Below are 23,889 nucleotides of genomic sequence, written 5' to 3'. Positions count from 1 at the left end.
TAATTTTTTAAAACAGTGGCTTGAGACCTTGTACATACAAGAGGAAAACAGAATTGTACCTTCGTACATGTGACCCTTGCATTTACTTGTATCGTATTGTATCGATTCAGGACCCACCAATACGTACCCTGTCGCAGAATACACTGACCATTTGGTGAATCATCACAGCCCTCATTAAGCTTAAAGAAACTGCCAGGCAAAAAAAAAGTATACACTTGAAAATTAGATTTGATGAAAAAAACTACAAATGTTATGAAAACCTTACAAGGTTGAAAACAGTCGCAAAACACTGTAGACTTGGATACAACGTTCGATTGCCCAAATGACTTTGTGCTAAGTCATTTGTGATATGGTATGGCTGAAATATTGCCGAAAGTGGCTGAAATCAATACCGACTCACTCTCATATGTAAATGATGATCTTATAAGTTAGCGAGACATTGAATCGTCATTTATATGAATACAGTAAACGTGTACCGGTATAACGAACCTGCTTATAACAAACTGACCGATATTACCAATTTATTTTTTAGTCCCATTCATTTGCTGTATGTATGCTATATTCATGCTTAAAACGAACTACGAACTATATCATGAACTAAAATTAGTGGTCCCTTTTAGTTCGATATAACCGTAGTTTACTGTATACTGATAGAAATAAATTACGGAACATATATAGCGGGTAGCGTTTTGTCGCAATATCATCAAATTGATGACAAAGTTTGGCAATGTCTCCAAAATGCTGCAATATGCTATAACCTTAAATATACTGCTGAACACACAAAAATATACACTTGAAAATTGGATTTGACAAAAAGATTGTAAAAGTTATCAAAACATTACTAGGATGAAAAGGGTCTCCGCAAAACTGCCAACTTAAGGTCCAAAACACAACTATGATACCCCCATCAAACATGGGTGTATGCTTTCTTTGTCCAGGTTAGTTAATTAATTTACTGCAATATTTAGTTCTCCGCAAAGACAAAAAGTATTGACTGTCAGTTTTTTGGAGGCAAGCTTTGGCTGATGAGGTATAGATAGGTGACTGTGAAGAGGTCCGAAGAGTCAAGATGTCCGAAGAGTGAGTGAGTGAGTGAGTTGGGTTTAACGCCGCTTTTTTACAGTATTCCAGTTACATCGCGGCGTGTCAGCTTAATGTGGGAGGAAAGCCCCAAGTGATGCAGTTCTTCTAAATGTATCACGGTGGCGAAATTCAAAAGCATGGGTATGGTATGACAAAGCTAGAAACATTATCAGGCCAAACTGGGATTCGAACCCACGATCTTAGATTCCTGGTAAACCTAAGGGAGACAACTCATACAATATATGTTCAGCATTAATTACAGCAAACAATTACAGCAAACAACAATTCCTCAACAATACGGACAAGTATTGGTAAAATTGAGCAAATAATGTGATAGTAAAACATGAAGCCCTTTATCGGGTCAAACTTTCACTGTTTGTAGCTCAGTTTGATTGTTTGTTGTGTAACGAAATAATCAAGTCTGGTCCAGACAATCCAGTGATTGACATCATGAGCATCAATCCACGCCATTGGCATACAATGACATGCATCAACCAAGTCAGCAAGCCTGTCCACCCGATCCCGTTAATTGCCTCTTACAACAAGCATAGTCGCCGGTTAAGGCAAGCATGGGTTGCCGAAGACCTATTCTACCCCGATCTTCAGGGGTCTTTAGTTTCGACTCGACTTGTACTGGGAATAAATGACGCATCAACAAGTCAGCGAGCCTGACCACCCGATCCCATGTCGCCTCAACCCTGAAGACCTCTTAACTCAGTGAAATCATTGAGAAATTAGTGAATTAAGGACCAAAATTTGCAAAATTAGAATGAATACTGAACCAAATTGCTATTTGGAATTAAGGTGTAGTCTTTTGTTTGTCAAACTTTTTTTTCAAGAGTTAGTTTTAGGAAATTAACTTCAAATACACCCAATATTATTTTTATGAAAAATTATCAATGACTTTTGGCCTGGTCAAAAGAGTAGTTATAACAGCTTTAGTCAAAAATGTCATTCACTGCATCACCCACACTGTTCTATTAAAAAATCATGAAATATATACATATACAACCCAAAACAAGTTAAAGAACACCCACAATTGTAAGGCTGTGTTACAATACCCCATTCGTGACCAACTCGTGTTATTCCGGGACAAGCCGAATAGCGACTCTTGCCCCATTCGTGACCAACTCGTGTTATTCCGGGACAAGCCGAATAGCGACTCTTGCCCCATTCGTGACCAACTCGTGTTATTCCGGGACAAGCCGAATAGCGACTCTTGCCCCATTCGTGACCAACTCGTGTTATTCCGGGACAAGCCGAATAGCGACTCTTGCCCCATTCGTGACCAACTCGTGTTATTCCGAGACAAGCCGAATAGCGACTCGTGCCCATCTCATGGCCATTTTTGCGACCGGTTCCGTCATAGCGCAAACAGGCATACATGTACCTAAAACAATTGTCAACTCGTTGCGTAATGGTTCACATATATTTCCCCATATATTATATATATTTCAGATGCATTTAATGCACATCAGGACTTGCGGAATTAAACAGTATGATTGAACACATTTAACTGTGTCTTGGGTATATTTTCAGATGCAGGACATATGTAAAATCAAAAATTATTTCTGAGGGATTCTGTGACAAAGAAATTATACACGCATTCTGATTGGTTTGTCGAATTTTCGCACATGACATTCATCAATGGGGGACAAGTCTTCAAGCAGGTTACGGAAAGGGGCGAGTAGTGACGAGTAACTATCGGGGAATCTAAAACTTATATTGAGTAATAAATATGTCAAACATTATGTGTGTATATATATACCGTATTCGAGGTAATAAGCGCCCAGGGCGCTCTCAAAAATTAGAAATAGGGAGCTGTTATTAGAATATCATTTTGGTGGAAAAAAAAAAGAGTTGAAAGATAAATTTTGTGGTTTATGCTGACAGCCTGAAATGTTTATATATGACAGATATATTTTTCCAGAATTTAATTGCCCATAATTAAAGGTGCATATAACACACGAGTACGTATTATACGCGAATATATAAGTCTTGTGTACATTGATCAATCGGAAGGGGTGTTAATTGGGATCGTTCACTAGCCAATATATTAGCAAATATCACCGTGGGCGCTTATTAGAGCGCGGCGCTTATTACGTCAAATACGGTATGCAAAGAAATCATACATATGTTCTTCTCTGGACAATCTCCTCTCAACATAAGCACAACTGTATCAATTTGATGCTAATGTAAAAGCTTTATACATATTCATATATTACATCCTCATACAAGTCTCGTACAATGACACCCATAATCCAACATACACATGATAGTCCAGTAATATTATTTCACATACAGACATTCAACATCATTCAACAAGCAATCTTACATAATAAATGCTGGAGGCAAAACGGCCTCACATGTTGCATGCCCTCCTCGAATATCCAGCGTAATAACTCTACATTTTCCCGTGATTAAGACCCGGCACCATGCACTGTCAGCTTCTAGATCACCATCTTCATCTGTTACTAGCAGTTATGTCGCACGCATTTTCTCTCACTCAGAGTGCAATTTGATTGGACGGCTATTTTTAGCAATGACTATTTTTAACATCGTCTGTTTCGCAATACGACTCGAAATGAAGCAAATGGGCCAAAGTATCTATCATATACTACTCAAAAGAAGTTAAGGATAACTAACTGTTTTCATCTCCTGATAACATATAGCAAAACACATAACAATGGCAAATATCTACTCGTCCTTATGATACCTTAACTATTGGGCAATTTGGCAAGGACTACAGGAGTAGGGCCAATTTCTGACATTGCTACCCAATTCTTTGATATCACTATAGTTAATGCGTGAAAGAATTGGTTCTCAGGCCTTGGCTTTTGAAAATATAGTGCAGGCGGGCAGTGTGTTTTTTTGCTGGTTTTTTGGGGGGGTTTCGGGGGTTTTTTTTGGGGGGGGGTGTTCAAGTTAGTATGTAACCAAATCATGTTCGTAAGTATTGTAACATTTCACTGCCGGGGTGGTGTGTTCAAAACAAAATGGAAATAAAAATGAAACACACAGATGCGGGCAGAGCCTGGGAACCAAGACTATTTTTTTTTAGCGTCATATGAAAGAATCAGGTGGTCCTTAACTTCTTTTGAGTAGTATAATAGAAATGACAAATAATGCACTGGATAATCGTGGTCGGAGGCATACTGTCCTTGAAACATGTTAAACATAGAGAGACAGCGGTCATTTCTGGTACACACAGGGAAACGGGCCGTGATATGAACAATTCCGGACTGCGGACACTTTGCACGCTGCACATCTTAGCTGCATCTGGAAGTACTCTGCAGTCGGAGTGTTCCAGATGGGACTATTTCAATTGCCTTATCACGACTTCGAGTCGATTACCTTCGTAATCAGTTTAACAAGAGCGTGTCAGACGTTCATATTGTAGAAAACGATAAATAACAAGTAGAAAAATAGAAATGGATATCAATCACCCGTAGAAATCAGTTTTAGCTGCAACAGTAGCCGATAGACGATATGTCATCAGTTAACACCAGGTCTGTCTGTCAGGATATTGGAACAACTTTAGTTCCAGATCTGACTCTATCCAATCAGTCTGTGTCTATCTGTCTGTGTGTGTCTGTGTGTGTGCATGCATGTGTCTGTGTGTCTGTCTATATGCGTGTTTGTATGTCTGTGTGTCTGTCTCTCTGTGTGTGTCTGTGTGTATGTCTTTGTGTCTGTGAGTATGTATGTGTCTGTCTGTCTGAATGGGTTTGTGTGGGTCTGGGTCTGGGTCTGGGTGTGTGCATGCATGTCTATCTGTCTGTGTATCTGTCTGAGTGTCTGTCTATGTGTGTGTCTGTCTCTCTGTGTGTCTGTCTGTGTGTATCTGTCTGAGTGTCTGTGTGTGTCTGTCTCTGTGTGTGTCTGTCTGTGTGTGTGTGTCTGTCTGTGTGTGCGTGTCTGTGTGTGTGTCTGTCTCTGAGTGTGTCTGTCTCTCTGTGTGTCTGTCTGTGTGTGTCTGTCTGTGTGTGTCTGAGTGTGTCTGTCTCTCTGTGTGTCTGTCTGTGTGTGTCTGTCTCTGAGTGTGTCTGTCTCTGTGTGTGTCTGTGTGTGTGTGTGTGTCTGTCTGTGTGTGTGTGTGTGTGTGTGTGTGTCTGTGTGTGTGTGTCTGTCTGTCTGTCTGTCTGTGTGTTTGTTGTCTGTCTGTGTGTGTCTGTATGTCTGTCTGTCTGTGTGGGTCTGGGTCTGGGTGGGTGTTGTCTGTCAAAATGTCAGACCTATCAGGGCTCGAAAAATCAACTCGTCCGCACATATTGACGAGTGGCAGCATGTGCAGAGCAAGAATGAACTGAACAAACGGTCGTCCTGCTGGGTGAGTACATATTTTAATTGTTTTCAATTCATCTCTACTCCTTTAAAAAAATTAATGCAAACCTAACATGTCTTCATCTCTCGCACGTTCTACATAATAACGAAATACATGTCATGAATAGACAACATATTTAGCAGTTGTCAAAGAAATAGGCAGGAAGTGCGATTTCACATCAGGTATTGAAACTAGTTTTTACAGGGAGATAATTATTTTTTATATTTTTTTTGTAAGCGACTCTCTAATGTCAAAGTGATAGTGAACAGCTGATGAATGATTTTGTGAGGGAAATGGCTGACATACAGAAGGTTTTGATCGGGGATGGTGGGATTGACAAGAAAAAAGATGATTTAATTTATAAACAGACCGATAAAAGAAATTTTCTCAAAAACAGTATGACTGTACAAAAGGAAAACGAACTGTGGAAGAGGCATGGTTGAGTGAGTTTGAATGAGCGGAGATGAACGTTGATGTCGGGGACTCTCATAAAATTTAACAGGTCAAGTGAAAAAATTGCAGGACAAGTACAAAATATTATCTACTTGCCTACAGGACAAGTTGATATTAAGAAATATTTCGAGCCCTGCCTGTATACATATATGTTTGTGGAATCTATCAAAACATGAGATCTGACAAGGTAAGTGTGGTGTCTATCAAGACGTGAGACCTGCATCCTTGGCCATGCCGTAGAATATGGAGGTCTTGTCCTTGAGCAGGTTGTCCGGGCTGTCGAACTCCTTGATCAATCCTTGGTCCAACACAATGATCCTGTAACACAGACACAAGTCATTGTGAGTAACGTGAGAGTTGTTTAATGTCACAGTCACCTGTATTCCTCCATAATTAGTGAAATACATAACCTACGACACTCATATTAATATATATTCCATCCGATTAATGCCACTATCATTTTGCATGTTATCTAATTTTGGCAAGATTATCATGTCACCCTGTCAACAATTTTTTAATATGATTTAGCATTATTTAGCTAAATCGGTTTATGGTCAGCTCCGCATAATAAATACTAGTAATTATTCCCATTTTCCTCCATTCCTATACAAACATTCTCCTCTCACAATACCCCGCTAAAATACTCCCTATGGCAACCATATGTCATGTCTACAACAACACCCTAACCCTTGGTCTCATGACGTCACTAATTTTACTCCCCAACCGTCAAGTCATCCTAATAAAACAATGCGTTCGACGGTTAGTGATTTCATCTCTTAACGCCCCCACCCCCCCTCCTCCCCAAAAAAACCCACAAAAAAAAAACCCAATTGTCAGGTTGCGCCTTTTCCACAGCAGTGAAGAGCATTGTACATAATCTTATCAAATCTATAAATGTATCGTTCTTATTGCTGTTATCTTATTTCAATAAATTTGGTACAGTGGGCATGGTGTAGTCGGGGGGGGGGGGGAGGGGGGGAAAGGTTGGTTTGATGCTGGTGTGTTTATGATACTCTGGCTGCCTGCTAACTACAGCGGGAGCCCAAATTCTTCTGCCCGCTGTTTCCGCTGTGGGTCCTGTCTGCCAAGCACGGTGGAGGGACAACTTGACTCGCGATTTGAATTTAGTCATTCAAATATGACATTGCATGTAAGGTATTTTCAGACATCCTTGCTTATTAATATCTATATTTTATGTGATAAATTGTAAAGAACAATGAAGAACGACGTGTGGTTTATTTCACGATAAAACATTGTTCTGTCATGACGTCATTTCTGGAAATTTGAACATGCGCTTCATAACGTCTAAAATTGGATGACACTATGTTTGAGTTGGGAGTGTCTAGTCTTGCAAGATGTAGCTGGGCAACACAGAAAAACACGATGGCCAAATGATCGCATCCATGTTTTAGCCCCTTAATGACGAGCGCCAGACAGGGTAACAACAAGTACCATCTTTTAATGTCTTTTGGTATGACGCTCCTGGGGGAACGAACCGAGGACGCTCTACCACTGGACCACGGATCAATGTGAAGATTGGGTTTGATGTTGTGTCCTTAAAAAAGGAACCTTCCTTCAGAGAAACAAATTGTATACATGTCTTGAGAAGATATTTCGTCTTAAACAATACTCCCAGCCCCCTCCCCATCCTGCAAATCAAACGTTCGTTCTCTTATTGAATAGAAGGACCTTACTTGTCATAGTCAAGGATTGTGTTGAGTCTGTGGGCAATGGTCAGCACGGTGCAGTCCTTGAACTCGGTGCGGATCGTCTGCTGAATCAAATCATCTGTCTCCATATCCACAGCTGCTGTGGCCTCGTCCAGAATCAGGATCTTCGTCTTCCGCAACAGCGTCCGCGCCAGGCAGACCAACTGTCTCTGTCCAACACTGCAAACAACAGCAATGTTACTCAGCATCAAAACAAATAAAGTAGACAGCAATGTTACTTAGCATCAAAACAAATAAAGTAGACAGCAATGTTACTTAGCATCAAAACAAATAAAGTAGACAGCAATGTTACTTAGCATCAAAACAAATAAAGTAGACAGCAATGTTACTTAGCATCAAAACAATTAATGTAGACAAAAAGCAGCATAAAGGACAGAGGGGTTTGAACTTGTGATTCAAACTGAAGCATTGAGATTTACACAAAGTGGTGACCAACTAGAGTTATTTCCCTTAGATGTATTGAATGCCACCTTCACCATTGCTGTGTAGGGCGAACAAAGATGGCTGCCTGTTTGTAGAGAGACTTGAGGACACTCAGCAGTGGGTAGATTCAAATAGCTGCCAACTTATTCCTAATTACATACATTATTTTGTTACGATATTCTGGTCAGGACATATATTGTACAACACAGTCATGTGATTCGAAAACTCAGTTGATAATAATATCATTCAGTTTCATTACATACAGCAACTTCAAATAATACGAGTGAAGTGTCTCGATTGGACAGATGAGACGCTATATATAGACCTCATACTAGACGATAAACAAGACATGCTCACATTCATAGCCGACAGTGCAAGGATAAATAATGACACGCTCTATACCGGTGTCTATGAAAGTTTAGTCCTTGGCATATTATTCATTTGAATTAAGGAAGAAATAATAACTTTGTATTTTAGCTGCAAATTCCCTACAAATACGAAAAGTTAGGGGCAGTTGTAAGGTTGGGACGTCTCAAAATTTACTACCTGGCTACCCATTCCCCTATTCCCCAAACCTACCCGGGTACCCGCTGTAAGTCTCAAGAGATAGGTACAAAATGTCCGATTGGGAAAAGTTGGCCCTGGCAAAATGTATTTAGATACACGTATAGAAAGATCATGAGCATTAATCCACGCAATTGGGATCAATGACATGCATCAACCAAGTCAGCGAGCCTGACCAATTGATCCCGTTAGTCGCCTTTTACGACAAGCATAGTCACCTTTTATGGCACGCATGGGTTGCTGAAGGCCTATTCTACCCCGGAATCTTCACGGGTCATAGGTCTCAAGAGATAGGTACAGACTGTCCTATTGGGAAGAGTTAGTCCTGGCAAAATGTATTTAGATACACGCATAGAAAGATCTGGTCACGCATACACTGAAGTTTACTGCATGAAGTTTTATCTTTATTCAAACATATAAAAGTCAGAAGGAATGGGTTCATTGTCAGAACGAAATGGGAACATTAGTGACTTGAAGTGTAACCATAGAGTTCTGGATAATTTTTGTCATTAAACAATATATCACGTGACTAACAAGGGATCCGGGTAGTCCTGTGGGCAACTGGGTCCTACTCAGTCAGAATCGCTGAGTTACCCATCCCAGCCCTAGTTGGCAGCAATTGATTTCAGATTATGAATAAATGGACATATTGGACTCAGATGTCATCATTGGTGGGACATCCGTCCAGTGGTGGATGGGGAAAAGAAAGTTACAATGGACGTCTGAAGGAGGACGGACAAACAGCCATGACATAAATCTCACTTGACTTTTAGTCAGGTGAAAAAAATGTTAGCCAAAGCCAAGAACAACAGAAAACAACAATGTCATGAAGAGACTCAAATTCAAACCTTTTCCCTTAAATTAGTATTTTGCAAGAAGTTCACGTCTATGCGGGAGACATCGTTACCACCTCTTGTGACAAGCAGTTGAGTGTTGGGGAACCATTCTAACCTGGGTCTCCATGGGACTGCATCCGACTGAGCCTGTCTATGTGGGAGACATCTTACCACAAGAAGCCGGGTTCTGGAGAACTATTCTAACCTGGGTCTCCTGTCTATGTGGGAGATATCACTATTGCATCTTACGACAAGCAGTCGAGTGTTGGGGAACTATTCTGACCTGGGTCTCCTGTCTATGTGGGAGATATCACTACTGCATCTTACGACAAGCAGTTGAGTGTTGGGGAACTATTTTGACCTGGGTCTCCTGTCTATATGGGAGATATCACTATTGCATCTTACGACAAGCAGTTGAGTGTTGGGGAACTATTCTAACCTGGGTCTCCTGTCTATGTGGGAGATATCACTATTGCATCTTACGACAAGCAGTCGAGTGTTGGGGAACTATTCTGACCTGGGTCTCCTGTCTATGTGGGAGATATCACTATTGCATCTTACGACAAGCAGTCGAGTGTTGGGGAACTATTCTGACCTGGGTCTCCTGTCTATGTGGGAGACATCACTATCGCATCTTACGACAAGCAGTTGAGTGTTGGGGAACTATTCTAACCTGGGTCTCCTGTCTATGTGGGAGACATCACTATCGCATCTTACGACAAGCAGTTGAGTGTTGGGGAACTATTCTAACCTGGGTTCCATGGGACTGCATCCGACTGAGCCTGTCTATGTGGGAGACATCTTACCACAAGAAGCCGGGTTCTGGAGAAGTATTCAAACCTGAGTCTCCTGTCTATGTGGGAGATATCACTACTGCATCTTACGACAAGCAGTTGAGTGTTGGGGAACTATTCTAACCTCGGTCTCCATGGGGCGTCATCAGACAGAGTCTGTGTGGGAGACATATTTACCTGAGATTCTGTCCACCCTCCCCACACTCATACTCCAGCTGTACGGGGAGTTCCTGCACAAACTTCTTGAGATGAGCGTGCTCCAGTGCCTTCCAGATCTGAGAGTCACTGTACTTGTCGAACGGATCAAGGTTCATCCTCATTGATCCAGAAAACAGAACTGGGTCCTGGAATGATATTGTTAGAGATTAGAGTATGGCTTGATGTGGCTTTTAGCAATTTTCCAGTAATATCATGACCCCGGTCTTCAGCGTGACAAATGACAAATCATCGGTTTCTGGCACATCTAAGCTAAAGCCTGCTTCACATTTTCACATTATTCCACAGACAATCAATGCTTTGTTTTGGTCACACGAACACCTGCTCATGTGCCAAAATTGTTCTGCAGAATGGCACGTTTGGTTTATTGTTGCTTTAATTAGATCATATGGTGTCCACAATGGATCTTCCACATTTAGCCACCTGCATTTGCATTGAATTGTTGCTTCAAACCCTTCTCCATTCAAACAGTGAGTGATTGAGTACAGTTTTACGCCGCTTTTAGCAATATTCCAACAATATCACGGCGGGGGACCCAGAAATGGGCTTCACACATTGTACCCATGTCGTGAATCAAACCTGGGTCTTCAGCGTGACAAGCCAACGCTTTAAACACTAGGCTACCCGACCACCCCTTCATTCAAACAAACACTTTATATGATCGGTGACAGTATATCCAATAATATTTGATCGGACATAACTCTAGATCTGCCACTAAGCAGATTTGCTAATAGATGATTAAACCAACAAGAGTTTGCCACTAACGCGGCTATATCCCTCACCCCTGTTGCAGAATTTATGACATAATTAAATCTAAACAAACCATAACCTTTTTTAACCGAGGTGGAACTTGTCATGGAAATTGTAAAAAAAAGATGAGTTTGGAACCTAAGTCCATCTTGTTGCCATGGAAACGTAAAAAATAAATATCTCTAAAATTTCTCGATAGCAAAAGGCACCAGTTCAGCATATACCTGACAGACCTGCAAAGTTTGATGAAAAAATATTAATCGGTTTATGAGTTATACTCAGGAAACGAACCCTACCCTCACAGAACCTAAGTCCATCTTGTTGCCATGGAAACGTAAAAATTTAAAATTTCAAAAAATTCTCAATAGCAAAAGGCACCAGTTCAGCATATACCTGACAGACCTGCAAAGTTTAATGAAAAATATTGAACGGTTTATGAGTTATACTCAGGAAACGAACCCTACCCTCACAGAACCTAAGTCCATCTTGTTGCCATGGAAACGTAAAAAAATAAAAATTTCTAAAATTTCTCAATAGCAAAAGGCACCAGTTCAGCATGTACCTGACAGACCTGCAAAGTTTGATGAAAATATATTGAGCGGTTTATGAGCTATGCTCCGGAAACAAAACGTGACGGAGGGAGCCCGTTTCTATATCCCCCGCCAACTTCGTTGGGCGGAGGACAATAAGCATCAAATCCTGGCATGACCAAGGGGTGTAACAAACGGATACAACATAACTACATTTATTATTGAGTACCTGAGGCAGGATGGTCAGCTTGGACCGGAGATCATGGAGACCGATATTTCCTGCTGTAGTTCCGTCAATGACGATGCTGCCACTTGACGCCTCAAGCAGACGGAACAACGCCACTGTCATGGATGACTTGCCAGCTCCTGTTCTTCCTACAATCCCAACCTGTGATAGAAAGTATAGCTGTATTCTTTTTCAGAAAATCCAAATATTGAAATCAAACTTTGCATGAACCTCTCCTATAGGTATAAAAAGTGTTCACCCAATTTGAAAAGAATCTATTTAGTAGTTTTCAAGTTAAAGGTCGCACATAAAAGGAAGGACGGATGGACGAACAGACGGACGGACGGAATTCTTTGACATTACTATATATAAAAATATGTTAAGTTTGTTTTCTTTGTTTGTTGTTTAATGCTACAAGCTATATAATGGGGGTCTGTAAATGGGAGACAATCCAGTGGTTGATATCATGAGCATTGAACTACCCAGTTTTGACATGATTAAATGCATCAACCAAGTCCGAGAGCCAATCACTCAACCTCGTTAGATTGCTGAAGACAGATTGCTTGCCGTAAAAGGCAACTATGGCTGGAACATTGCTCAGTGCGGCGTTAAACAAACAAACAAACAAATAATGAGGTACATCATCTACTCCAGACCACACGATCCTGTAAGTCGCCTGTTACGACAAGCATAGTGAGTGAGTGAGTGAGTATTGTTTTACGCCGCTTTTAGCAATATTCCAGCAATATCACGGCGGGGGACACCAGAAATGGGCTTCACACATTGTACCCATGTCGGGAATCGAACCCGGGTCTTCGGCGTGACGAGCCAACGCTTTAACCACTAGGCTACCCGACCGCCCCACGACAAGCATAGACCACAGTCTGTCACACAATCACCTGCTGTAAACAAGCCACAAAAATATGGCAGTTATACATCTCTTTAACTTCAGTCTTACCTTCTCGGATCCATCAATCTCGCAAGAGATGCCCTTCAGCACAAGGTCAAGGCCGGGTCGATATCGTGTGGCATAGTTCACAAAGTTGACCTTGCCATTCTGTGGCCAGGATGGAGGGGGGCGATGGTGGTCCAGAATCCACTCCGCCTGAGAAACAGCAGGAAAGATAACTATATACATCCCTACGTCAACTGCCATCAATGTCTTAATTTACATACTGACTGAGTAGGTTGCTTGGGACGATTGTGTGGCTTTATAAAAAATAACATTAAAAACAAATGAATACATAATACATTCTTGCAATTTCTTCACAAATGAATTTTTTCAGTGTAAATGCCCCAATAAATGCCCCATGAATCTCTGTCAAAAGAGCTGACTATGTTGAATTTTCCACTCCATTAGGTGATCACGTAACAAGGGACACGCCAGATGACAAAATGGCTACCATAAATTTCACAGTCGAGTGACCTAGATATGTTTATAATGCACAGTTCCGTATCTTATGGTGGCTTCTCAATAAGAATACAAAGTTTGATTCATAATGGTTACTTAATCTCCCCTTTTTCCCCAGGGGTCACAGCATGCCCTTCAACCCACCTCTGTGGGAGGAAAGCCCCAAGTGATGCAGGTCTCAGACGTTTACCACTTTCGATGAAACCCACGAGCACGGGTATGGTGCTGACAAACCTAGAAACATAATCGGGGTGATCCAGGATTCGAACCAACGACCATAGGTTTCTGGCGTGCCCAAGGGACGCAACCATGCACAGCGAATTGCGGCACCCTTAGATGACTGGGCCACCCGTGACCCCACATGCCAGATGACAAAATGGCTACCGTGAATTTCACAGTCGAGTGACCTAGAAATGTTTATAATGCTCAGTTCCTTATCTAATGGTGGTTTCTCAATAAGAATACAAAGTTTGATTCATAATGGTTATTTAATTTGCCCTTTTTCCCCAGGGGTCACAGCATGCCCTTCAACCCACCTCTGTCGGGGTCTCCGAGTACTCCTTCAGACGCTCCACGGACACGATGTTGGTCTCCAGGTCAGAGGTCATGCGCACCATCCAGTTGAGAGCACCTGTCACCTGGTCAACACAAAAGGTCAATGGTGGACATACTTTGTAACAGTAGCAAAGGATGTTTATTTTATAGAGGTTCAAAATGTGAAGAGTTGCCTCCCCTTTGAAGCTCTCAATGTGAGGTGACAAGGTTTTCGATGTTTCTGTTTTCCCTCTTATGGTGTGAAAACCTGAGAATGCGATTCGAAACGAAATCCAGAACGATGTCAACTACATGCTTGGGACAATAGACAACATTTATGTGTTTTCACGAGTACCGTTCCTGTTATAAATACTTAGACATAAAAGAATATGTGAGTGGGTATGGTTTTACGCCGCTTTTAGCAATATTCTTGCAATGTCACGGCGGGGACACCAGAAATGGGCTTCACAATTTGTACCCATGTGAATCCAACCTTCGGCATGACGAGCAAACGCTTTAAACACAAGGCTACACGACCGCCCCTTAGACATAAAAGAAGGACTTGCAATCTTAACTTCGACCTGTACCAACTGCTATTCTTTCGACACAGACGAGTGTGAGTGATTGAGTTGGGTTTAACGCCTTGAACAGTATTCCAGTTATATCGCGGCGTGTCAGCTTAATGTGGGAGGAAAGCCCGAAGTGATGCAGGTCTCAGACATTTACCACTTCAGTGAAACCCATGAGCATGGGTATGGCGCTGACAAACCTAGAAACATAATCGGGGCGAACCCGGATTCGAACCCACAATCATAGGTTTCTGGCGTGCCCAAGGGACGCAACTCTGCACAGCGAATCGCGGCGCTTTAGACGACTATGCCACCCGTGCCCCCTCGACACAGACGAAGGCACTGTGAACACTAAATTTTGATGCCAGTGATTCACCTGTTTATGTACACAATTACCTAAAACATTTTGTCTAAATAAAGAAAATATAAAAAAATATCATGTGTACCACCACTCATTTTTTTTAAAATTTGGATGAAATTCAAATTCTGAGGTCAGTAAAGAAGCTGTACCTGGAGGGCATAGGAGACAGACAGCCCGACAAGGCCGCCCGCTAGATCCTCCGTGACCACCGCGAACATGGCCGCTGCCAGTACAATACAGTTGCCGAGGAACTCCAGTCTAAATCCCAGCCACCTGGAGACACGGATACATGTGTTACTACCTCAATCAAACATACACTCAAATTATGTAGTTTTCAATATATCCCACAGATGAAAGTATATCAGTTTTAAGGGAAACATAATACTACAAAGCAAAGTGGCTGTTTCTATTTGTGTGTGATTGAGGAACGTAGTGTAAACAAGCCCGTGTAGCCTTGACGATGTATTCACGGGTGATGGAGGAACGTAGTGTATACAAGCCCGTGTAGTATTGACGATGTATTCACGGGTGATGGAGGAACGTAGTGTATACAAGCCCGTGTAGTATTTGCAATGTATTCAGGGGTGATGGAGGAACGTAGTGTATACAAGCCCATGTAACTTGACGATGTATTCACGGGTGATGGAGGAACATAGTGTATACAGGCCCTTGTAGCCTTGACGATGTATTCACGGGTGATGGAGGAACGTAGTGTATACAAGCCCGTGTACTATTGACGATGTATTCACGGGTGATGGAGGAATGTAGTGTATACAGGCCCGTGTAGTATTGACGATGTATTCACGGGTGATGGAGGAACATAATGTATACAAGCCCGTGTAGTATTGATGATGTATTCACGGGTGATGGAGGAACATAGTGTATACAAGCCTGTGTAGTATTGATGATGTATTCACAAGTGACGGAGGAACGTAGTGTATACAAACCCGTGTAGTATTGACGATGTATTCACGGGTGATGGAGGAACGTAGTGTATACAAGCCCGTGTAGTATTGATGATGTATTCAGGGTGATGGAGGAACGTAGTGTATACAAACACGTGTAGTATTGACGATGTATTCACGGGTGATAGAGGAACGTAGTGTATACAAGCCCGTGTAGCCTTGACGATGTATTCACGGGTGTTGGAGGAACGTAGTGTATACAAGCCTGTGTAGTATTGACAATGTATTCAGGGTGATGGAGGAACGTAGTGTATACAAGCCCGTGTAGTATTGACGATGTATTCACGGGTGTTGGAGGAACGTAGTGTATACGAACCTGTGTAGTATTGACGATGTATTCATGAGTGATGGAGGAAAATAGTGTATACAGACGCGTGTAGTATTGACGATGTATTCAGGGGTGATGGAGGAAAATAGTGTATACAGACCCGTATTTACAGTATCACGACTTACAGTATCATTGTATCATTTACAGTATCAATCAGTCATTGAAGCTGCACCATATCCTACCTGTTGGATGATTTGATCCAGATTTACAGTATCAATCAGTCATTGAAGCTGCACCATATCCTACCTGTTGGATGCAATGCCAGCAAAGTAGAAGACCAGATTCTTATCAACTCTTTCTTGGGACTCGGTGTAGAATCTGTCCGTGGCTCCGTACGCCCGGATCGAGGATGCGCCTGTGATAGTCTCGCTGAAGTGGGTGTAGATTGGTGATCGGGTGGTGGACTCAATACGCTTCAGCTGACGTGAGGTCGGGATATAAAATCTCTGATGGTGAAAAGACATGTGTAAATACACGTGTGAAGATGGGACATTACAATATTGTTAGCTGTTTATTGCCACACTTTCAACATTCCAGCTGTATGACTATGTAAATAACAAAGTCTGGACCACACAATCCAGTGACTTATGTAATGAGCAACAATCCACATCATCGTCGTACGATGACATGCATTCCACCAAGTCACCAAGTCTGACCACCCAATCCAGCAGGGTTGATAAGTGTAGTGAGTGAGTGAATGAGTTTGGCTGTACGCCGCTTTTAGCAATAGTCCAGCAATATCACGGCTGGGGAGACACATTGTACCCATGTGAGGAATCGAACCCGGGGCTTCGGCGTAGCAAGCGAACGCTTTAACCACTGGACTACCCCACAGCGCCTATAACCTGAATCCCCGGAAAATATGAATAGGCAAAATAAGTATTAGCTAATCAGCGTTCTGTCTGCGGTGTCAAATACTTATGGATAAGAACTTCAATTTTGTTTTGTTTTGTTTGTATATTTGTTGTTTAACATTGCACTTAGCAATATTCCAGCTATATGGCAGCGGTCTGTAAATAATCGAGTCTAGACCAGACAATCCAGTGATTGATATCATGAGCATCGATCCACACGTGTTTGTCTGTTGTTTTACGCCACACTCAGCAATATGCAAGCTAAATGACGTCAGTCTGTAAATAATCGAGTCTGGACCAGACAATCCAGTGATTGACATTATGCACATCGATTCACACAATTCGGATCAATGACATGCATCAACAAAGTCAGCGAACCTGACCACCCGATCCCTTTAGTCGCCTCTTACGACAAGCAGAGTCGCCTCTTAAAGCAAGCATAGGTTGCTGAAGACCTATTGTAAAAATAGCAAGGGACAAGTTCAACTTATATGGGCTGTTTTGTCAACAGTCATTCATTAGAACCTGGTGGGGATTGCGGATTAGAACTGATTCCCAGTAATAGGTGACCAAAAGGTTGGTTGAGTGGTTTGTTGTTTAACGTCGCACTCAGCAATATTCCAGCTATATGACAGCGGTCTGTAAATAATAGAGTCTGGACCAGACAATCCAGTGATTAATATCATGAGCATCGATCCACGCAATTGGGATCGATGACATGCATAAACCAAGTCAGCGAGCCTGACCAACCGATCCCAGTGACCAAAAGGATCAGATGGTGAGCCTTGGTGACTGCAAGTTTTCGTACCCCGACAGCGTGGATCGTTGCTCACAATATCAGCCACTGGATTGTTTGGTCTGATTTTTTACATGCCACATCATACAGCTGAGTTGCAGTCCAAGAAGACAAACAACAAACAACAAACATTCATTTGGGACCACAATTCCTTATAACAATTTCGTCACGATATGGCTGAAATATTGCTGATGTGACGTTAAATATTAACTCACTCACTCACTCACCTTATAACAATTACCTTTGAGTGTACCATTTTATTCTTCTTATTAAAAAAGAAAGTGTGACACCTCTCACTGTTTATTGCGATCTCTTCTGGTTTGGGGAAAATACATGAGAGACTGCCTATGATTTTGAATTATACCCTTAATGCAGAGCTCCAGATAAGCTTTTGGTGTTGTGGGTATTTTACGCATGCATTTTAAAATCATTGGGTATCAGTAATTGTATCTGGGTATTCAAATATATGTTACCCACTAGTTTTTACACATGTGGGTATTTAAGTTAAATATTTTAAAACACCATTCATCTAGTCCATGCAAACTGGTGTCGTGTGGGTTCGAGAGCTTTATAGGACTCAAAACTACCACGATACTTCCACAAGAAAGTGTGATGGCAAATGATCATGATGTTACTGTCATGGTGGAGTTTGTCAAGGTTGACGAAATGTCCGTTTATAATTTCAAAATAAGTTGCTGATTTGCTAATCGAATACGCAGGGTTACTTCACAATATTTTGATGATACGCACAAGTTTTATTTTTGTAGCGTACCTGTAATGTTCGTTGCGTATTCGTTACGCTTGGATTTTATTTTACTGCATATTTCTGCATTTCTGATGCGTATTTTACGCAGATACGCAGCTTATCTGGAGCTCTGCTTAATGTCAGTTACAAGTATCTTAATTACACTGCCAATGTTCGTGCGGCAGTATGTAATCCCTATTGAGGACCTTAATGTCACAAACAATATGCATACATGCACTCACTGAGATACCATGCCACAGTTTAATATGGAAGCTCAGACACAGTATACTGACTCCGAGCCAACTAGTCCTTGTTTTAGCCCCTTTATGCCGAGCGCCAGACAGGGTAACAACAAGTACCATCTTTTAACGTCTTTTGGTGTGACGCGGCTGGGGATCGAACCCCGGACCTTCCGCTCTCTGGGCGGACGCTCTACCGTTAGATCACGGAGGCAGTCCTGGTTGCAAAGACACCCATTCAACCAGCCCAGGAATAATAATATAGAAGCTCAGACACAGTATACTGACTCTGAGCCGACCTGTCCTTGTTTTAGCCCCTTTATGCCAAGCACGAGGCAGGGTAACAACAAATACAATATTTTAATGTGTTTTCGTATGACTCGGTCGGGATTGAACCACCCACCTTTCACCCTCCTGACAATGGCCGTCCTCGACCGAGGCACCTGCTACACCTGTAGTGGTATGACTCGGCTGGGATCGAACCACCCACCTTTCACCCTCCTGACAAAGGCTGTCCTCGACTGAGGCACCTACTACACCTGTAGTGGTATGACTCGGCCGGGATCGAACCCCCCACCTTTCACCCTCCTGACAAAGGCCGTCCTCAACTGAGGCACCTACTACACCTGTAGTGGTATGACTCGGCCGGGATCGAACCACCCCCCTTTCACCCTCCTGACAAAGGCCGTTCTCAACTGAGACACTACACCTGTGTAAATTTGCCTACCTGCACCAGCCAGTAGAGGAAGCCGAGTGGGATGATGACAACAAGGAAGATGGGGGTGCTGTAGCTGATGACGATGATGGTGCTGATGACTGAGAAGACTGTGTTGATCCACATGCGAAGCAGCGAAGGGAGGTTGTTGTCTACAGTCTCAACATCTCGGGAGAAACGGTTTACGATTCGGCCAATGGGCGTTGTGTCAAAGAAGGACATAGGAGAGCGGAGGATGTTGGAGAGCATCTTGGCATGGAGGAGGCCGGCGGCTCGCACCATCCTCGTTGACGCCAGCAGCGAGTAGCAGAGGACAACAACCGCTGGAACATCACCAATTCATCTGTGTTCATATTGAGCATGGCATTGAAACAATGCACATCCAGTTCAATTATCATGTCAAAATTATCAATTGGGTACCACGCGGGTTCAATATAAATTAATCACCAAATTACATACACATCCTGAAGACACTCACCCTGTGCCACTCCCAGTCCTCCGTACACGCCAAGGTACATGCTGTTGCGGTCCTGGTAGTCGGAAGTGTTTGCCAATGTCTCGTTCATCAGGAGCGGGTCGTCAGTCCACTGACTCAGCCACACACTGGAGTACACGTTGGCAAATTGGTAGCCACCGTAGATGACGAAGATCATGATTGTTGTGAAGACACCGATAGCTCGAGCATAGTCTACGTAGACCGAGGCCTTCACCTGTAAGAGATCAGGATACTTAGAGGACGAAGACCACGATTGTTGTGAAGTAGCCAATAGCTCGATCACAGTCTACGTAGACAGAGGCCTTCACCTGTAACAGATCAGGGTACTTAGAGGGCGAAGACCATGATTGTTGTGAAGACGACGACAGCTCGAGCATAGTCTATGTAGACCGAGGCCTTCACCTGTAAAAGATCAGGACACTTAGAGGACGAAGACCATGATTGTTGTGAAGACGACGACAGCTCGAGCATAGTCTACGTAGACCGAGGCCTTCACCTGTAAAAGATCAGGACACTTAGAGGACGAAGACCATGATTGTTGTGAAGACGACGACAGCTCGAGCATAGTCTATGTAGACCGAGGCCTTCACCTGTAAGAGATCAAACCTGAAAAACAAGAGTGAATCTTGGGTTCGTCCCCACAATCACAGGTATCTGACATGTAAGGGACACAACTCTGCACAGCAAATCGTGTCACCTTAGACAACTGGCCCAGCAGTGCCCATTGTAGCTTGAGTTCCTGTAAAGCGCTGTGCAGAGTTGCGTCCCTTGGGCACGCCAGAAACCTATGATTGTGGGTTCAAATCCCGGTTCGCCCCGATTATGTTTCGAGGTTTGTACGCAACATACCCGTGTTCGTGGGTTTCACCGAAGTGGTAAACATCTGAGACCTACATCACTTCGGTCTATCCTCCCACATTGAGCTGACACGTAGTGATATGACTGGAATACGGATAAAAGCGGCGTTAAACCCAACTCACTCACTCACTCACATACTCACGACTCACGCCATATCACTACAGCCTGTACATCACTGGACCAGACAAAGCAGTAAAGACAAACTCTTAAATAAAGCAGAATGAAAATTGCAAATAAGTCTGACCTTGCCAGTTTCAGATTTTTCTTCCTCAATCAGTTTGTCTTTATTCTTTTCCTCCTTCTTCTCCAGTGCCCCTTGCTTCTCTGTGTCCCTCGACTCTGATATCGTCCTGCTCAACTGACGACTCATCCTTCTGCAAAGAAAAATGAAGGCTTTTGTTATATACTTTTATTATTAACTTATCGCTCTAGAGTGGAGACATATTTTTTTCTGAGGTGAGGTGAGGTGAAATGGGGTTTAACGTCGTGTCCAAGATTATTGCCCTTATATAGCAACCATTATTTTTTTCTGAAGGAGAAGGAGATTCATACCTATTTATTAAATATTTGAATTTACTATGGAGGTTACAAGGAAGGGAACGTTTGTGACGATTGCAAGCTGACGTTTTCGGCACAGGATCCTTATATTTACTGTAATAACTGTGGAGGACTTTGCTCTTGGTCAGACAAATGTGATATCTGTAGTGTATTGGATAAAAGGCCTTTGCCATCTACAGACAGAAATGTGCAAGAAGGTAAAGTCATAGACGATATAAATCCATGTGTGAGGAACATTGGCCTTCTACTGCCAAGAACCTGAAAAGAACAATGTTGAAAGCTGTATGATCAAGTTCATCGGAGGGCTCTACGAAAGTAGCTTCAAGTTCATCACTCTCCTTAGAAGAAGGTTTGGACTTGTTCTTGATATCAAACTTACCAAAAGACGTATCTGTAGCGTCTAGATTGGAGGTCTTCTGTGTAGGGAAGCCATCTATGATCACTGCTTCGACTTCATATCAAGATAACCTACGGCAAGATCTCCATAGGCGTTTGTCAAAACCCTTCATCACCAACTCGTTCGACGAAGTACCGTTCTGAGGAACAGGTTGTGAGTCCTAGGGACGTAGATGGAGATTCACAAGGTTCACCAATCAGTTTGGATCATCAGAGGTTAACCAATCAGGCTTGGATCATTAGAGGTTCACCAATCAGGCTTGGATCGGCAGAGGTTCACCAATCAGACTTGGATCATCAGAGGTTCCCCAATCAGGCTCGGATCATCAAAGGTTCACCAATCAGGCTTGGATCATCAGAGGTTCAACAATCAGGCTTGGATCATCAGAGGTTCACCAATCAGGCTTGGATCATCAGAGGTTCACCAATCAGGTTTGGATCATCAGAGGTTCACAATCAGGCTTGGATCAGCAGAGGTTTACAATTAGGCTTGGATCATCAGAGGTTCACCAATCATGCTTGGATTATAAGTGGTTTACCAATCAGGCTTGGAGGTGAGGTGAAATGGGGTTTAATGTTGCGTCCAAGATTATTGCACTTATATAGCGACGTGCATGCACGTGTATGTATGTGTGTGTGGCTGCTTGTACTAGTCCGGACTGATGCCGATTTATAGTGCTAGCACACTGAGATACCATGCCGCAGTTAAACATGAATACCCCACTCAGACACACTTGTAACAACAAGTACCATCTATTAACGTCTTTTGGTAATCAGGCTTGGATCATCAGAGGTTCACCAATCAGGTTATGATCATCAGAGGTTCACCAATCAGGCTATGATCATCAGGGGTTCACCAATCAGGCTTGGATCAACATCAAATACCCCATCATTTGACGAGTCTTCAAGAGGATCGGCAGAGGTTCAGCGGAATCAACCAAGTCATTGAGCCTGACCAGCCAATCCATCAAGTCAGCTCGTATGACCAGCATAAGTTGCCGGGGATCAATTCTACCCTGGAAATCCCAACAGGGTTCAGTTAAGAGTTGTTGCCTTAACAAGACTTGTTTTCTACACCCACCTTGGTGATGTTGCTGCCCTCTGTTCATCGCCAGACGTGGCGGCATCAGATGTGACCGAGTCCACCCTCTCCAGGATCTTTGACTTGATGGCTTGGACTGTAAAACAAGCACATTCATCAGGGCATTGAGCAACCAGAAACAATCAAGTAACGGACATAGAACACCAATTTCTTTTAAAACTAAAAGGGAAACTTCCTCAAGAATATCCATTCTTCAAGAATCAAAACAGGAAATCATCATCATCATCATCATCATCATCATCATCATTCTCTCTACATACCAACCATTGTAACCATCCAATTCCAAACAAGGGATCACACAGAACGTATTGAGCCCTGGGACCGATCAGTAAGCTACTCCCTGGATCAGCCTGTGGCTAACATAGTCTCAGGGCTTGGCTTTCTTTAACTTACTCTCTGGGTCGTTGTCATCATCCTGGTTGTCCTGGGTGAGGTACATCTTCAGGAACTGAGCGAAGGGTCCATCATGACTGAGCAGCTCTTCATAGGATCCCAGCTCGGAGATTTCACCGTCCACCATCACCACGATCTGGTCCACCATCGGCAGCCAGTGCACGCCGTGCGTCACCAGGACTCGGGTCTAGGATACAAACAGGCAAACATGACCAGGAGAGACAGGACTCACAGAAACACTAGCAGGCTCAAATAATTCGAAGAAAATTAAAACAAGTCCTTTCTACAAAGCTGTAGTGAGGATGGTTTAATGCTGCTTACAACACTAGGTAGGGAACTTTTCAGGATTCACTTTGGGAAAAAATCTCTATTTTGCTCAGAGACAGAGAAATACAAGTCATCTCTACAGAGTCATATTAATATATCATGAACATAAATTTGTTCATCAATTTGGGAGATTTGAGTGACATTTGTGGTAGACTTTGTGTTTGTTTGATTGTTGCTTAATGCTGCACTCAACAATATTCAAGCTATGGGACAATGGCCTTTAATTAACTGAATCCAGTCCAGACAATCCAGAGATTGATATTGTGAGCATCGATCTACTCCCTAGGTGTAGGGTGACACTGTGTCACCGAGT

General features: G+C 42.7%; 1 protein-coding gene across 1 annotated transcript in view; it reads right to left on the bottom strand.

Annotated features, from left to right (window-relative positions):
- Positions 1 to 5,498: 5,498 nt before the first annotated feature.
- LOC139472724 (multidrug resistance-associated protein 1-like) overlaps positions 5,499 to 23,889 on the bottom strand; it is a 65,743-nt gene continuing 47,352 nt past the window's right edge. The window contains exons 18-30 of the mRNA XM_071255173.1: positions 23,250 to 23,436; positions 22,836 to 22,932; positions 21,045 to 21,174; positions 19,925 to 20,156; positions 19,459 to 19,769; positions 16,344 to 16,543; positions 14,954 to 15,077; positions 13,877 to 13,978; positions 12,888 to 13,034; positions 11,933 to 12,091; positions 10,385 to 10,551; positions 7,555 to 7,749; positions 5,499 to 6,178 (exon numbers count right to left, since the gene is read on the bottom strand). Coding sequence (XP_071111274.1) covers positions 6,064 to 6,178; positions 7,555 to 7,749; positions 10,385 to 10,551; positions 11,933 to 12,091; positions 12,888 to 13,034; positions 13,877 to 13,978; positions 14,954 to 15,077; positions 16,344 to 16,543; positions 19,459 to 19,769; positions 19,925 to 20,156; positions 21,045 to 21,174; positions 22,836 to 22,932; positions 23,250 to 23,436 — 2,166 coding nt within the window. The 3' untranslated portion in view covers positions 5,499 to 6,063. The remainder of the gene's footprint in view (positions 6,179 to 7,554; positions 7,750 to 10,384; positions 10,552 to 11,932; positions 12,092 to 12,887; positions 13,035 to 13,876; positions 13,979 to 14,953; positions 15,078 to 16,343; positions 16,544 to 19,458; positions 19,770 to 19,924; positions 20,157 to 21,044; positions 21,175 to 22,835; positions 22,933 to 23,249; positions 23,437 to 23,889) is intronic.

The sequence above is a fragment of the Haliotis cracherodii genome, unplaced genomic scaffold, assembly GCF_022045235.1.
Source record: "Haliotis cracherodii isolate W230 unplaced genomic scaffold, xgHalCrac1.p SCAF_25, whole genome shotgun sequence".
Classification (NCBI taxonomy): domain Eukaryota; kingdom Metazoa; phylum Mollusca; class Gastropoda; order Lepetellida; family Haliotidae; genus Haliotis; species Haliotis cracherodii.
Note: the sequence above shows the minus strand (reverse complement) of the source record. Positions and strands in the feature narration are given on the sequence as shown.